At 41.4% G+C, this 18,186-nt stretch overlaps 1 protein-coding gene across 5 annotated transcripts in view; it reads right to left on the bottom strand.

Moving 5' to 3' along the window:
* Positions 1–18,186, bottom strand: part of SERGEF (secretion regulating guanine nucleotide exchange factor) — a 102,981-nt gene that overhangs the window by 21,472 nt on the left and 63,323 nt on the right. For all 5 annotated transcript variants that reach the window (XM_077931096.1, XM_077931092.1, XM_028732806.2 and 2 more), the window contains exon 10: positions 16,730–16,766. In XM_077931096.1, the coding sequence (XP_077787222.1) occupies positions 16,730–16,766 (37 nt within the window). The remainder of the gene's footprint in view (positions 1–16,729; positions 16,767–18,186) is intronic.

Consider the following 18,186-nt stretch of genomic DNA (forward strand, 5'->3'; position numbering starts at 1 on the left):
CTATGGGGGAGGGGGTAAAGCCCAGAGAAAGGCGACTCTTTAGTTATACAGTGGTACCTCAGGTTAAGTACTTAATTCGTTCTGGAAGTCTGTTCTTAACCTGAAACTGTTCTTAACCTGAAGCACCACTTTAGCTGCTGCTGCGCCGCCGGAGCCTGATTTCTATTCTTATCCTGAAGCAAAATTCTTAACCTGAAGCACTATTTCTGGGTTAGCGGAGTCTGTAACCTGAAGCGTATGTAACCCGAGGTACCACTGTAGCTGTAAATACCAATTTGTGAATGAAAACTCCACTCCCTTGCATAGGCAAGGAGTCTTCAGTTGCAGACAAAGATGGACCACAGAAATGCTTATGTTTTGCACTACAACCCTAAGGCATCAGAAGTCAGGGGGTGGGTAAGAGGAGAGCATTCCTGCTGGAGCTTTTCATTACATGGATAATGAATGTGTGTGTTAGCACACGTTAGCAGGAGAGTAGGCTGCTCTTGGATGGGTGCACTGAGCTGATCATGATTTGTCATGAATTCACAGGGCATATGATGAGTTAGAAGGGACAGGCTTGTAGGGTGGAAAGTGCTTGAGATGACTATATTTATAGTAAACCAAGCTTGCAGTTTGCTTTTATCAAAGCGGGCAAAGAGCTCTTTGAGGTGGAGATCTTTTTAGTGCTGCAAGAAAGCAACATTTATACTAGTGTTGAGACACAAAAGGGGGGAGTAATTAAAATATAGTGTTGAAATGATAAAAAGTACATTTGTGCACAACTCACCTGCCTACCACAGCACACATCAGATCTATAAAGGTGGTGAGTTCAAGGGTGCAATTGATACTAGCCAAATCACATGCCTGAACTCCCTAGTAGAGTAGCTGGCACGTTTTTAAACAGACCAGTCCATTGACCTGGATGGTAGGATTGTGTCAGATGTATTAAGTCTCCTGTACTTTGAAAACTAGCTTGATAGTGACTTGTACCAAAGTTCTGAGTGTTAAATTATTTGGCAGATATAAGCTGACTCATGATTCAAGCCGTGTTAAGACAATTCTGTTCCTCCAGATTCCTCTTTCCTAAAATAGGGTTCCAGAGGCAAATGACATTTTAAAATGTGTTAGATGATTGTCAAAAATTAGCTGGCTATCATTGGTTTCAATTCTGTATGCAGTTGCCCTGATGTCCAGCCAATTTCCTTGCATCTAGTGCAATTGTAACACTGTGCAGAAAAAGTAAATGCAAATCAAACACATTAAGTCATTTTGAAAGCTAATTCCAAGTGCCAGCGACCAAAACTTAATATCATAGTCCTCACTGTTAAGTGATTCATCTGTGTTCCAAAATACTGTTCCTTGTGTCTATCTGCCTTGATTAACTGCTTGAAAAGTACATTTATAGGCCAGGAAAGAGAGAGATGGGAGACCTGTTATAGGAAAAACAGTGACAACACAGATTTTCAGACAGCCTGCTCAGTCTTGTCAATTTCAAAGCAGTCTCTGAAAAGCTCATCTTTACAATATGATGATGACCCAAGCCTTTTATACCATCTGCCTCTCACACTGCTCAAAATGAGTCTTTAACCAATGTGTAAGATATATGAGTTGCATTAGATTTAAAAAACAGGCTTCTATATACAGTAATGAAATTTCTCACATGCTGTAAAAAAGAAACTAGCCTTCATGGTCCAAAGAAGATGAAGGAAGCACAGCAAACCAACCAGTGCAATGAGAATCAAGACCTGCCTGCTATGTGCATTGCACACATTTTTAAATGGTGCTTCACACAGCTTAAAAAAAAAATGCTGCAACATCAACCAGGATTATATTGTTTTTCTTTTCATGAAAACCCAAAACAAGCATTTACCTAGCTTCTGTGTTGTTCCGAGTTTGAAAATGAAACCACAGTGCTTTCCCAATGATGATTTCACAATGAAAAATTCAAACATTGATCACGTGATGATACTTAATCTGGTTTCTCCACTTCGGAGCTGCCTTGTTAAAAGAGGAAACAAGCCCCTTGAGAGGAGGGGGAAGACTGCTCATTTATCAGTCTGTACTACTGTGCATCCCCTGACCTATTTTATTACTAAAAATAGCCCTTCTTAGGTCACTCCTGCAAATTGAATTCTGCTGCTTCATTGCCCACTGCAGTCTCACTGAGCTGCCCGCACACACAGCATTAAGGTTAACCCATCTGTTGCCATCTGCATCTGGTCCTTCAGGAAAGGTGAGAAATTAGAAGCACATTACCCGACATACTTGGTTTGGGTGTGCACGCGCATTTAAAATATTTGTGAAATTGTGGGCTGCGTGTTTGTACATACAATTACAGATATCAGGCAAGCACTGACAATGAGGTGCTTTTATACTGTAAGCCACCCTGAAGTCAGCAGATGAAGGGTGGTATACACATTATTACTATTATTAAAACATTCCTTCCAGTAGCACCTTAGATACCAACTAAGTTTGTTATTGGTATGAGCTTTCGTGTGCATGCACACTTCTTCAGATACCAATAACAAACTCACACCAATAACAAACTTAGTTGGTCTCTAAGGTGCTACTGGAAGGAATTTTTTTATTTTGTTTCGACTACAGCAGACGAACACGGCTACCTACCTATTATTATTATTATTATTATTATTATTATTATTATTATTATTACTATTATTAGTGTTCAGGGGCAGGCAGTACAATCCTAAGCATGTCTCCTCAGAAGTAAACCCTATTCAGTTCAACAGGGCTTATTCCCAGGTAAATGAGTATAGGATTGCAGCCTTAAAATAGAAGCACATCCTGCACATGCACAGAACCTCATTTTAATTTCTGAGGGAATTCTAAACGTCTAAGGGAAATTACATTCACCTGAGTATTGTGAGCTGAGCAAATTCACATTTCAAAGTAGTTAATTACTAACTTCAGAAATATCACAAGGGAAGATCTCTCTATGCAATTGCAGTGGGAACTGTGGGTACATTTCCAGGTCTGACGTAAACCACTGTGGATCTCCCTGATTCTCTTAGCAATGTGTCGAAAAGCAAGCCATTTTAAGAATCATTGTGTCAAGGAAATGTTATTAAATGGAGTACCTTTTTTTTTTTTTTTTAAGGATACTTAATTGTCAATCAGACACTGCAAAAACTAGCAGGAATTTTCTAGAAACAGCCTTATAAAAAGTTGATATTTTCATGTAGATGCCATATTCAATGTTACATATTTGCATTATAGCAGCATTTATGGGCCAATCACAGTGGGGCACTACTCTATACCTTTCCTGAAGAGATTACTATGTGAAAGACAAGATAACAACAGGTGAGTAGAAAAAAGCAGCACAACTCCACACATGAGATCAAACAAGAAATAACAAAGAGAACCAGCCTGAAGATGGTTCAAACATGGGAACGATGGATTTGGAGTACAATTTTCTTTCCAATGACTGATTTTTAACAGTACTAGTTTCTGTTGGCAACCCAAGTTGGCAACCCAATGGAACACACACACACCTGGAAAAACCCACCAGCTCTCATTTGTGTACATTTTTCCACTTCTGTTCTTAGAATGACCATGGGATCAAATTGTTCATTAATTGTGAAAACAGCTGGAAAAGTACAAGTGTAAGTTAAACCAAAGTCACTGACCTTTGTTTCAAGGTCCTCATGAAGACGGAATGCCCATGGCATGAAAACCACACAATAAATCTACCATTACACATCAAACCTGTGCAAATGCCTTTAAATGGTCTTCATATTAGTATGAAAGCATATTTTAACCTTCAGCTAAGTTCCACTTGGCAGATGCATTAATATCTGGATTCACCCAAAGTGACCCTGGGCTGCAAAGTCAAAAGGTGTTGTTGGGGGGGCAGATATTGCTTAATGTAAGAATAAGGTCACTTAAGACTTCAGCGGTGCTGTTTATTTTGCAAAAAAATAAAAATTGGTGGATGTCTTGAGGGAAAATGAGCAATCTGCTCTTCTTGATTTTAGGCCAGCAATATACTGAGTGCCTTGCCATGTGGAAGGTAGCTCAGGTCACCATGTGTCAGCTGTGTTCTTCACAGCTTGTACATTAAGCTTTGTGGTTTATGGAGACAGGAATCCAACTGTGAGAAGGTACTGCTTCATCAGGAAAACATTACAAAGTCTTTTAAGAGAAAAAGAAGTCAAGATTAAGGCTCTCAGACGCTTCAACACCCCTTTCTATTGCATTCTGCCTTCTGGGATATCACCAAGTGTTGCCCACATAATTACCTCTGTAGGTTTTGGGGTTTTTTTAACATAGTGGAATAACTGACATCCCAGCAACAGAAATAGAAAGGCCTAGCAAAATTGCTACCTGTGGATCAGCAATTTACAGGTACTCCAATTTCCCAAGGTATGTATGATTATGTCTATCTTTCATAAATATGTTTAAAAGCATTCTTTTGAACAGCACAAGTCCTGAACAGGAAGCACTTAATAACTCTGTAGCCATCTGGGTTATGAAACAGCCCACTCTACTAAGCCATAACTAAATTGTCTGTTAAAACCAATTAAGATAAAAGCTCTTTGGATATCTCAATGGCTGTGATTTTCTGTTAAGTCAAAAATAAGATTTCTTCCCCCATCCTTCTCAGTCCTGGAATACAGCAGCCTTACCTCACATGCCACAAGTGACCAACATCCCCTGAATGAGCCGGTTTTAACATCTGAAACATAGTAGCATGGCTCCAGGCTAATCTTGACAAAAGATACTGAGTTACAAATGAATACAAAATGCCAACAAACAAGTTAAACCAGAGGCCACATTTTCCTTAACCAATAGGGAAGGCTAGTTATTGTGAATCCCCTCAGGGCCCAAAGAATGCAACTTTGGTCCAGTGTGAGAGCCAGTGTGGTGTAGTGGTTAAGAGCGGTGGGCTCGTAATCTGGTGAACCGGGTTCGCGTCTCCGCTCCTCCACATGCAGCTGCTGGGTGACCTTGGGCTGTTCACACTTCTCTGAAGTCTCTCAGCCTCACTCACCTCACAGAGTGTTTGTTGTGGGGGAGGAAGAGAAAGGAGAATATGTTAGCCGCTTTGAGACTCCTTCGAGTAATGATAAAGCGGGATATCAAATCCAAACTTTTTTTTTCCAGGGGAAACATCTTCTTCACATCCCCTCCCCCCAAATATTTAATGAACAAACTTTGTGAAAAACTGGTGCCCACAGTCCACAGCCTCTATATCTCTAATCTCTATCCTGGCCATTTTAAATTCTGGCCAATCCTCAGAGAACAACAGTCTTACCTCATGTGCCACAAGTGACCAACATCCCCATTAATACTAGGTAGGTTGAATAAGCTGGTACGTTTGGTTCTTGTTCTTGTTTTTATTATGTACTTTGTGGTTTTATTCTGTATATTATGCTATGAACCGCCCTGAGATCTTCAAATGAAGGGTGGTATAATAATAATAATGCATAAAATCTTTCCCGTGGCTGCTTCAGACTTTTACTTATGAGTAATACATGCCAGTTCAAAAGATTTATGTGCTCTTCTTTCCTCTTACTTTAAAAAAGACTACATTTCTGAAACTCAACACAGTAATAATAGTAATTAATTATTATTATTATTATTATTATTATTATTATTATTATTATTATTATTATTATTTTATCATTTATACCCACCCAGCCACTAATTAAGACATTAACTACTGATCTGACCAAATCTGAAGATTCCCTCCCCCCCCCCATATAAACACATATTCCACTTAGAACGGTCATCCTTAGACTCAGAAGTGTCATAGAAGGGACACATTTTCAGCTGCAGCACTCTCAGGATCCTTGAAAGCTACTGGACAGTATTTTAAGCATCCGATTGGCTGTATATCCTTGCTAACAGTAAGGTCACTTTGCCACTCCTCTTTTAAAAATGCCAACTTTTGATATTGTGCTAAGTAAAACACAAATGCAGTTTCACACAAAAACTCCTCTCGTGGAGAAATTCAAACCCTCAATCTACCCAGTTCTGCTTCTCCAGCCTCCATCACTGGGGAATCCCCATTACTGATAGGGAAGCTCTACTGGAAAGGAGTGCCCCATTGTACCCACCCAAATGGTGGGTGGAAGCAGTGCCGGATTTACGTATAAGCTAAACAAGCTATAGCTTAGGGCCCCACTCTCTTGGGGGCCCCAAAAAATTAAAGGGGGGGACTGGATGTACATTTCCAAAATATAAGATAAAAAACAAAATAAAACCTACATACAGCAACAGTGTTTTGTGTTGTGTGGGCTTCTATGATGTAAATAATGCTAGCTTTTTGTTATGTCCAAATGGCTTTAGATACCTATTAGGTCCATAAATTACCATATAGCATATATTCAACACAAAAAACAGCAACAATTTGTTGACAAAGGACAGCTGGACATCTAAAGGGCCCCATTACTTTCAGTAGCTTGGGGCCTCATCAAACCTAAATCCGGCCCTGGGTGGAAGCTACCACCATCAATAGCCAGCAGAAAACACCAAAACAGAGCACGACTCTGTGTGCAGAGCAGGGCTCTGTGTGTGGATCCTGTGCAGACCCTGCTGCCATCACACGATGAAAACTCCTCCCACCTGAGAGTTGGTGGTGTCATTCCATCAAGTTCTGCCATGGCTGGCCAGGAATTAGGATTCCAGCCTTAATACTGAATGGAGTAGCATTGCATATTTTACCCCACTGCTTTGAGCAACAGTCCAGTCACTTCTGGCATTTACAAAATAAATGTATAGGTCACTGAAAAGCGACCTTTTACCACTTGGATCAAGATACTTGGGGAGTTGTGGCAATATAAGCAATTCAATTTCCTTTGAGATGACGTGACAGATGAGTTGTCCTGCTGGGTTTGACAGATTGCCATATCTGGAAGAAGCTTTCCTCCAGGTAAGACTAGCAGTGACTGCAGCAGTTGCTTTTCCACTGCAGCATGGAGACTTGAGAGCTATCTCAAGCTAGCCAACACTTATATTGCATTCCAGGTACTTTTCTGTTTTTCTTTGAAAAACAGAACCACAGCCCAGGTTTTGTAACCATTTGTAACCCCTTTCATTCCTTCTATTTTTATCGTACTTTGTTGTTCCGAACAAACTCAGTAATGATTACAGTGAACTGAAGCGTACTGTAGGTTCAAAGGCCTTACTTATCCACAGGCCACTGATTCTTTTGTATATACCAGCCTAGAGAATCCCATATATACTTCCACTCCTTTGGACTTCTGTTGACTTCAGACTTTTGAATGTCAGAGCAAAGAGCAGAATATAGCACTTCCATTTTCAAATAAATACTTCCTAAGAGAAACTTGGTGCAATGTCCTGGGCAGACCCAGCCCAATGAGGACAAGTATTTGGAAGTATTTGGAAGTATTTGGAAGTTTATTTCTTTTCTGGCAAAGCACTTGGCTACATCAGTTCTGAAGGTGCAAAAGTTGTACACACCCCCTGCTAACCAGCTGCCTAGGTGATCTACCTCTACAGTCCTGCGCTCAGTGGTGAAGCTACCTGCTCCAACACTGGGAGTGGCGTACATCCGGGGGCGCGGCTGGCACACGTCCCAGGGGGCGTGGCACGCGTCGGGGGTGCACAGCAAGCGGCAAGCATTCCTGGGGCGGGCGTGATGTCACCCCCCAAAGATGGCACCCAAGGTGACTGCCCCCCTCCCACCTTCATCCACCAGTCCCTGTGCTCTGACCCAGACAGTTGGGGCAACAGCGTGACCATGCCCCTTTCAGCTTACTTAAACCCCTTTGTCTGACACAGTATGTGCAAGCACCCTATAACTCCTGAGTGGCAGCTCCAGTTGCTCCTGTCACTTTAAGCGCCCCCCCCCCCCCATGTGTAGAGACAGTGGAGGGGTGGACAGGAGAGATTCCAGAGGCATAGCTATCTCTGGGACTGATGCAACATCTTCTGCTTCTAAGACTCCCTGCAACTCTTCTCCCGTCTCCTCCACCCCTACCCCATCTCAGGCTGCCTGGTCTTTCCCCCTTGACTGCCCTGGGCCACCAACTCGGCATCTGCCTCACGGGTGGCACAGAAGCCCACAAATTGCTGGCCTCTTCCCCTGGATCATTCTCCTGCTCCCCTGCCTGAACATCCCCCGCTCCTCCTCAGACTCCTGCCTGTCCCTGACATGCAGTCTGTAAAAAGACTTTTATTTTTAGAGCATTATAATCCAGCTGAATTTTCTGTGCCAAATTGTAATGACAGAAGTAGGAGACCAAAGGAGGATGCGGAGAGGCTCATAAAAACCTAATTCTCTGATGGGAAAATCAAAGTGATGTTAATTAACATCAGAGTTACCCTCTGGAATAAAATAATAATTGGGACACAAAAAGGAACACTTAATGTTCGAAGAAACCAGCGAATATAAAATGAAAGACCAATTACAACATGTGAGGGTCCAATTAGGTTTTTGTTTTGTTTTTTTCATAAGGGTAGCAATGTTACTTGTGGGGGGGGGGGAGAGAAAGTCTTGTGGTATCCTAAAGATCAATTCTTTTGTCAACTAGAGTCCTCTTCGTCAGATACATGAAGTGTTATCCTGAGTTAGTGGGTAGTGAGCATCTGCTTTAGAGAAAAGTTCCCAAACTGAAGTCTGTGCACCACCAGTGGTCCATGAGATCCACTCAGGTGATCCATGGTTTACCTGTGGATGAAAACTGAAGTAGATATTCATATGTTATGTTAAATTTTTATTTATATCCCGCCCTCCCCAGCCGAAGCCGGGCTCAGGGCAGCTAACAACAATAAAACAGTACAAAAGTACAGCATAAACAACACTCTAAAATCATTCATTATAAAATTCTTAACTGTACTTTTATTACTTTTTTATTTCTTCTCTTACTTCAATAGATGAGCCCGAGTTCTATGTAGGTATGCACTGCCAGGCGATTACATTTGCAGGTAGCCTCCCCGTGTAACTTAGAAGCTTGTGCAATTAGGATTTTAAATGGCATGGGGAGCCACCACACATAGAGCAGGCTCCCACTTCAAGAGTTTCCTCTCCATGAAGATCAATGAGGCCAGGGCCAGGGAATGCAGCTCTTCCTCTTCATCACATGATTCATCACATGATTGTAATTAGGTGAGGGAAGTATGCAAATAATTCTCTAGTGTTATAAGAGGGGGAGAAAAAACTATCCCTCTTCTCCACACTACACCTAATTATATAAACCTCCATCAATAATCTACTCGGTTCAGGATGGGGGTGGGTTAGGGAGAAGTGTTACATAATAGGCCAACGCACAAAAAGCTTAATCAGTCATGTTCCAGCTCCTCAGCAACTTCCATCAAAAGCTGAAAAACTGAACTGACGTCTGAGTGACACTAAGACCATCATTCCACTCACAAATGACAGGCACCACAAGATTTTGCTACAGGGGGAAAGCACATTGGTACATCTGTCTCATCTGTCTCTTATAACTAGCTGGTAATGGTATCCCGTCGCTGTCAAAACACTGACAAATAGGGTGTGGTAGTGATGAGGAACCAGAGGGCACTGGACATTTTTGAATGCAAGCTTGTCAACTGCATGTTGCTGGCTTATTTTATCACGGCTTATATCCACAAAGATATTTGTGGGTATCTGGTCTGTGATGGCTAACTGAGAAAACTCTCCAAAGAAGGCACAAGTTGTGGCACTTAATATTCCCTGCCCTCATCTGAAAGGAGGCTAGGGCATTTCACTGAACACAGAATTTCTGCTGAGTCAATGCCTGCCCATTGTCAGAACTGTAAAGCACATATTATTTTTTATTTTAAAAAAAGGTAAATAATGACAGGCAGCTATTTTAACTTCCCCTAAAATTTTCTACCACAAAGCAAAACTGGTACAGGATGCCATGCTTACACCAACACCTACATATATATCTTTACACAACACTCCTGGGATCCCTTCTCCTACTACTGTAGAGGTTTTATATTCTTGGTCTGGGGGTGGTGGAAAGAACTATATTTTGAGAAGTGTTGAAGCAGCATGAGCTCAAAAAAGTTTATTCCAAGAGGATAGGTGATATGAGTAGAGCAGAAAGATAAAGATGTTAATCTTTAGACTATATTAAATAATGTGAATAAATTAAAGTGTGTGCTTTCCATTGAGTTATATAAATACAGTGGTACCTCGGGTTACATACGCTTCAGGTTACATACGCTTCAGGTTACAGACTCCACTAACCCAGAAATAGTACCTCGGGTTAAGAACTTTGCTTCAGGATGAGAACAGAAATCGTTCTCCGGCGGCGTGGCGGCAGTGGGAGGCCCCATTAGCTAAAGTGGTGCTTCAGGTTAAGAACAGTTTCAGGTTAAGAACGGACCTCCGGAACAAATTAAGTAGGTTCAGGTTAAGAACAGACCTCCGGAACAAATTAAGTACTTAACCCGAGGTACCACTGTAGAGATTTAGCAAAGGAGCACATTCTTGTTTCCTATTCCCCCTGCAGTATGAACTACTATGTAACAATTTTATTGTCTGGTAATATAGAGGATTGTCTATCTGATACATTTTTGCAAGATGTACATCTGTAATGAGTTTAAAATAGCTAAATCAAGCAGAATTTTTAGAGTTCTGAAATAAAAATCAGAAAATTAAATATTGGCATTTAATAGATAATAGAAAGATAATTCTGTTGGCAGCTGGAAAATTACATTACAGAAATGGAGAACAATACATATATATATATATATATATATATATATATATATATATATGGAAAACTGCCCAAAATAGGCAAAAACCACAACTCATTAAAATGAATGCATTGAAATCTGTTCATTTTATATTTCTGTGTATTTCATAAACATATAAGCAAATAGGACATGACTTTATATAAAATGCATAAGAGGGAAAGCCCAGTGCACCAGGCAAATAATATTAGGACCAAATTGGGGAGGGAGGACTCACCTTAACAAAAACAATCTTAAGGCAATGACAAGTGAATTTCCCTGCACAAACATACTCACGTAAGGAAAAAGTGTACCCATGTGCACTGCTTCTTTGTTTTACCAAGTGTGTATATGTTTCAAAGCCACAGTACCCATCAGATTTCATAGGTGTGCATATGTAGCAATAGAGAAAACCAAATTTCATTTATGAAAATATACACAGGTTGTATAAGCATATCATATGTAAAGTAGCGGTCAACTAAGTATAGTGAAAATTAAGTAGGGTGGCACATGGTTATAAGGGTCCTATTAGAACTGTCTCAGCCCTGTAATGAAAGCCACATAATAAAAGTTAGTAAGATGCAAAATGAGACATTTGTTGTTGTTGTTTAGTCGTTTAGTCGTGTCCGACTCTTCGTGACCCCATGGACCAGAGCACGCCAGGCACTCCTGTCTTCCACTGCCTCCCGCAGTTTGGTCAGACTCATGTTTGTAGCTTCGATAACAGTGTCCAACCATCTCGTCCTCTGTCGTCCCCTTCTCCTTGTGCCCTCAATCTTTCCCAACATCAGGGTATTTTCCAGGGAGTCTTCTCTTCTCATGAGGTGGCCAAAGTATTGGAGCCTCAGCTTCACGATCTGTCCTTCCAGTGAGCACTCAGGGCTGATTTCCTTAAGAATGGATACGTTTGATCTTCTTGCAGTCCATGGGACTCTCAAGAGTCTCCTCCAGCACCATAATTAGAATTGGTCAATTTCAGTTTCTTCAGCACCAGTGGTTGGTGCATAAACTTGGATTACTGTGATGTTAAAAGGTCTGCCTTGGATTCGTATCGAGATCATTAGTACAGCTTTTGCCACTCTTTTGTTGACTATGAGGGCCACTCCATTTCTTTTACGGGATTCTTGCCCACAGTAGTAGATATGATGGTCATCCGAACTGAATTCGCCCATTCCCGTCCATTTTAGTTCACTGATGCCCAGGATGTCAATATTTATTCTTGCCATCTCATTTTTGACCACATACAACTTACCAAGGTTCATGGTTCTTACATTCCAGGTTCCTAGGCAATATTTTTCTTTACAGCATTGGACTTTCCTTTCGCTTCCAGGCATATCCGCAACTGAGCGTCCTTTCGGCTTTGGCCCAGCCGCTTCATCAGCTCTGAATCTACTTGTACTTGTCCTCCACTCTTCCTCAGTAGCATGTTGGACGCCTTCCAACCTGAGGGGCTCATCTTCCAGTGTCATAGCTTTTCTATGCCAGTTGTCTTTGTCCATGGTGGAGTTTTCTTGGCAGGGATACTGGAGTGGCTTGCCGCTTCCTGCTCCAGGTGGATCACGTTTGGTCAAAACTCTCCACTATGACCTGTCCATCTTGGGTGGCCCTGCATGGCATAGCTCATAGCTTCTCCGAGTTATTCAAGCCCCTTCGCCACGGCAAGGCAGTGATCCATGAAGGGGAAAATGAGACATAGTCCCCTGCAATTTTGAGCAAGTTATATAGCACAAAACTATCAATGGCTCTTAAGCGTGATGACTATTTTCTACCCTCCACTGCTGGAGGCAGTATGCTTCTGAAACTGCAGGAGGGGAGAGTGTTGCTGCACTCATGTCCTGCTTGCAGGCTTCCCACCGCCATCTGGCTGGCCACAGAAAGAACAGGATGCTGGGGCTAGATAGTCCTTTGACCTGATCTGAGCAATCGCTTATGTTCTTATTCTATCATCTTTCAAAAACCTACAGAACGAGTCAAAGATTTATCACTCACGGAACAGCCCAAAAGCCCTGAATAGATTGCCAATCATAACCCCTTATTAGGTTCCCGCAAACTCCATTCTCTGGGTCTGAGTCACTGAATAGACCCGTGTCCTTCACTCTCTCACCTCTAAGGGACAGGCCCATTTCCCGTAGCTGAAAGATACCGTGATAATATAGCTTCCAACACCAGCAAACAGCAATGTGATGGGAAGAGGACAGCATGTTCCAAGCATCTTGAAATACTCATTAAATAAGTGTCTCTGACTTAACCTATATAAAACTTCAGATTAAATTACTCTGATGGTCTGCTCCCAGGCTTATTCTATGATTCACTGAAATGCACAGATTTGAACTGCTGGTGGATGCTGTATTAGCAGGACTTACAGGCATTTAGGAAGGCGGAAACCACCAAGGCTAATCTTGTTACTGAGTTCCCCTCTACTAGCTCCCATTAGCTTCCCATTGAAAATCTAGATTGGTTCCAATATAAAGGCCCTTCACAAATGATGTGTTTCCTATAGGGGAATAACTCTAGTATAACAAAAATAGCAACAACCCTGTACACACTATGCATTTATGCTATTGTGTGTTTTCCCCTTGGCTTTTTTCAAGAGAGGGATGTTTTTGGTTCATCTCAGCATTTTATTTCCAAAGCAGAGGAGCCAATATATAGTTGGGTTCCATGTTTGCATTTTACTCGGGAATCCCATAAAAATAAAACTGACTCAACAGAAGAGTTTAAAAATACCAGAAATACCAGATCAATGGCTATGCTTGCTGAGGCTGATGGGAGTTGAAACCCAACTGTGTCTAGAAGGCCAAAGGTTCTCCACCTCTAGGTTAAATGATTTCTCCTACTTTTTTTTAGTTATATACTAAGTAAATAAGCGTACAATTAAATGAGGGCACCTATGGTATCTGGGGTGGAGAGAGGATAATTAACAGCAAAACTAGCCTGGAAATGAGGATGAATCCAAGCCTTTTTGCCAGGACTTCTTTTTTCATTTCGCTCCTTGGAGCTAGCCAGCATAAATGTTGCTCATTTCACATTTGTCCTATTTGTCTAAATTGTGCTGTGATCAGATCAGCCTGACACCTCTTATATATGTACCGATTCGTGCTCAGCTAGTTGCATTCCGTTAATTTACTCGGCATTTAGATATTCCACCTATTAACTCTTGCTTTTTGATCAGTTTGCATTTGCCTGTGCTCATTGTAGCTTTTAACAGCTCTACTGTTGTCTCAATCAGCTTACATCCTAGTTAACACTGTAAAATTGTAGAAGGACTTCTGGACCCTGGATCTTGAATGGCTGTCCCTGCCCCTGTTTAAAAACTCACATTAGCAAGGAAATAATACACAGTGATTAGAGACAAATTTCTATGGCCATCTCACATGAATGCTAGAATGAATAAATAATCGATGGTTGTTAGGAAGAATCCCTGCTAGGTGCCCTTTTACAACCTATGGATGTGATTAGGAGTGCAATGAGAAAAGAGAGAGTTCTGTTAACATGCCTCCATGCTGGTCTTCCAGGAAGCTCTTACAATGCAGACCCAGTTGAAGCAGAATTTATCATGTATAATAGATAAAAGTAATAGAATGGCATGCTGCGCTTTCTTGCTGTACACTAATGCTCTGTTCTTTGCTAAAAGATCCCCCCAACTATTAAAGCAGTATGAAAAAGAAACAGAGAATTTATGATTATCTCCTAGTGACAGTCTTCCAAGTCCCCAGGGTTCGCACGTCAGACGCATGATCACGTCCCTTGCTTTACAAGGCTGCCACGAACATCTAAATAACACTGTCAGGATCGCAGAGAGGTCTGTCCATCAGGCAGTTCCAGCCTTGCATCCCAATTGGTGCTCACTCTGCCATGGAAATATGCCTTTCATAATCTGTTAGGAGTGTTTCTTGGGCTGATGCTTTTTACCATAACATAGCTAGAACTCTAGAACTTAATTGAGAAGAAATTGACCTTGTGGGTTCAATGGGCCAAAGATTCCTTTACCTTCCTTTAAAGAAAGAAAACAAAGATTTGCTGCGTTGGAGTGGCATTTTCTCTTCTTATAATTGTTTTTAACAACAACAATGTAACAACTGATACTAATAATAATATTTCATATGCAATTGCTTGCACCACTGTGCAAATAGAAGAGACTTCTGCTCACGGGGTTATCATAAAGCCACTCTGGAAAGTCCCCTCATCCCTTAAAAGCAATTTCCCAGTGGGATGAGAGATGGAAGAAAGGTAGAAAAGTTGGCCACACATTAACATGGAAACCAAATCTTATGAGGAATTGTTGAGAGAGTTGGGTATGTTTAGCCTTGTAAAGAGGAGACTGAGAGGAGATATGATAGTATCTTCAAATTTCTAAAGGGCTGTCACACAGAAGATGGAGGAAGACTGTTTTCTCCTGCTCCAGAGGGTAGGGCCCAAACCAATGACTTCATTAAAAGAATGTAATGAAGGAAGAACTTTCTGATAGTAAGAGCTGTTCGACAGTGGAACAGACTCCCTCAGGAAGTGATGGACTCTCTTTCCTTGGAGGTTTTTCAGTAGGATGCCCATCTGTCATGGATGCTTTAGTTGAGATTCCTGCATCGCAGGGGGTTGGACTAGGAGACTCCACTATTCTATGATTCTGTGTCTTCCAGGTCCTAAGCCTACTATTCTAGCCGACAGGTCAAGCTGGCTGTGTACTAGATTCTAGTAACTGGAAGATGTTCACCCATTGCATGATTTAAGATTTTGCATAGTACAAAGAACTAATGCACTACATTCCTAAACCTATGATATATGATCTATATTGTGGTGCAGTAGGAGTTTAGTAGGAGCTTATATTTGTAATGCCTATGGCAATGATTGGCTGAAATGCCCTGACATCAGAGAGCCAAGGCAGGCAGAAGGGCTTTGGTCCTCCATTTGCTGAACTGCTCAGTTCTTAGGGAGAGGCAGTGCATGAAAAGGGGACTAGGAGGCAAAAGGAGTATTGGCTTAGGAAGTAGGAGTGGTGGGCTTATAAAAACAGCAAGGCAAGGGAAACTGGTTGGAGCAGCTTAGCAAATGAGGATTCAACAATGGGAAGTGATGCAGAAGAATGAGAGCAATTGAGGAAAAGCAAGATCAGGAAAACTGAAAGAGGGCAGAGGAAAGCTACACAAGGCCAGGAGCTGCAGAGATTAGAAAGCTTTTTTTTAAAAAAAAAAAAGATAACAAGTCACATTTTTGGCTGTAGGCCAAACAAATATTGTAAATGCATAGAATTTTCCTCCTTATACTAAAATGCAGATTAGTTCATAAAGTTAGATTTCTTATTATCTGCTTGACAGTGAATGTTCCCCTGTCAAAATAAAAGATATTTGCCTGATTTTTGATGTCAGGTGCTGGGCAGCTGGGCATGGTTTGGGGGAAATGGCCTGGCAGACCAAATTAGGACCCCTGCCAGGCCTAATTAGCCCCAGGGGCCGGAGGTTCCACATGACTGTGGCATAGAATAGATGAGGAGCAGCCAGCTTGTTCAGTATTGAGGGTTGCACAAAAATATGCCATGAAAGAAATAATAATGCTAATTTTCGTATTTGAGATCCATGCAGTTAACATAATTCATCTTGTTTGTAATTTTCCAAACTTTCAAAGTATTAATAGAAAAAACAACCAAATGGAAGTCTTGAAACTGCTTACGCTTTTTTTTTAAAAAACGACTTTGCCTCTAAATCCCCTCCCACTTCAAATTTCTCCCGCCCCTAGCATTTTCAGTTTGCCAAGCAACTTCTTGAAGGTTACATCTGCAATCGATAAGTTTATGGGGAGTTAAGAGGCAGCAGCAGAATCTGCAGCCTCTTTTTAAAGAAATCCTTGACTGAAGGTCAATGAGAATTTTGATGCAAACTTCACTTGAGTCAGCATTTCACCAACAATTCACATTTTTCCCATTTCAGGTTATGTACATTATGTACAATGCCCATGTCCTCTGCCACAATTTCCACGTTGATCACAGTATACCGTAAATGATAAGTTTGGCCCACGTGATACATTCTTGGTTCTGCTCTAACTGGAAATGAATTGTTCAAAGCATTTGATAATGGAAGCTACTTACCAACTATTGCTAGATTGTGCTCCGAGCCACATGCAATCTGCAAAAGAAATGGGAACATAAGGGTAAAGAGATGAGCTAGGCAACAAAGTTTATTGCTAACAGTGTAATTTGCACTGTCCGATTCTAAATCCAAATAAAATGGTGATGAAAAGAAAATCTGTGTCATTATATTTTGAGAATAACAGATTGCTTCCGTCATTTGATATGCATCATTTATAGTCTTCAGAGTCCTAACAAGGAGGTTTCAGCTTGCCTCATTGTAATCAGGGGCATCACTTCTGTCTTTTAACAGAGACAAACAGTTTCCAAAGGGGTGGCAATTCAGCAAGATTCAAAATCCTACTTGTGGATGCATTCCAAGTGAAACTGGAAGGAAGTGGTGTATTTTAAAAGTATGTTTTAATTATTTTTGTTATTATACTTCATAATAATTATAGTGATCTTCTCAACACAAGGCAAACGCTTTAAAAAAAAACCACCCAAAAATAAATTTGTGCTTTTGGCATGCATTTCTAGTACAAAGGTCCATTTAATTTTTGAGCTGACCAGAGCTACAGATGTTCATGAGGAATAATTACATGTGATCTGCAACACAGGGATGGGGTGGGAAGGCAACCTGCCAGATTGTATATCTTGTTTCTTAGAAGCAATATGGCACTACTCTTTTCCCCCAAAGACCATTATAGCTGCCATTCATTTTATTAGTAATAAAAAATCTGCTCCTTCAAAGGTCAGAGAGCTCACCAGGGAAAACAAAAGTGTGATCCACTAATTATATAGTAAGATATAACTGAGTCAGTCTTGATTTGACATGAGACCATTCCACTTTATTTTTCCCCTCTCACTTTGATCACTCCAGATAAGGACAACATTAAAATAACAACATACCCATACAACATCAGAGCAGATAAAGGGAACCGCCCGTTTCCCTCTCATGAAAACGTCCCACCTCTACAAGATCCAAGTTGTGAAACAAAATTCCAACTTCTGCAAATGATAAGCCTATCATTAGGTAAAGGTACCCCTGCCCGTACGGGCCAGTCTTGACTCTAGGGTTGTGCGCCCATCTCACTTAAGAGGCCGGGGGCCAGCGCTGTCCGGAGACACTTCCGGGTCACGTGGCCAGCGTGACAAAGCTGCATCTGGCGAGCCAGCGAAGCACACGGAAATGCTGTTTACCTTCCCGCCAGTAAGCAGTCCCTATTTATCTACTTGCACCCGGGGATGCTTTCGAACTGCTAGGTTGGCAGGCGCTGGGACCGAACAACGGGAGTGTACCCTGCCGTGGGGATTCGAACCGCCGACCTTTCGATCAGCAAGCCCTAGGCGCTGAGGCTTTTACCCACAGCGCCACCTGCGTCCCATGCGAGCCTATCATTACTAATTAAGAAAAAGAGCAGGTTGCATACATTCCCTTCATATTCAAGCCCAGAAAAACCACCAATGTATTCTGTACA

The sequence above is a fragment of the Podarcis muralis genome, chromosome 1 (genome assembly GCF_964188315.1).
Source record: "Podarcis muralis chromosome 1, rPodMur119.hap1.1, whole genome shotgun sequence".
Taxonomy (NCBI): domain Eukaryota; kingdom Metazoa; phylum Chordata; class Lepidosauria; order Squamata; family Lacertidae; genus Podarcis; species Podarcis muralis.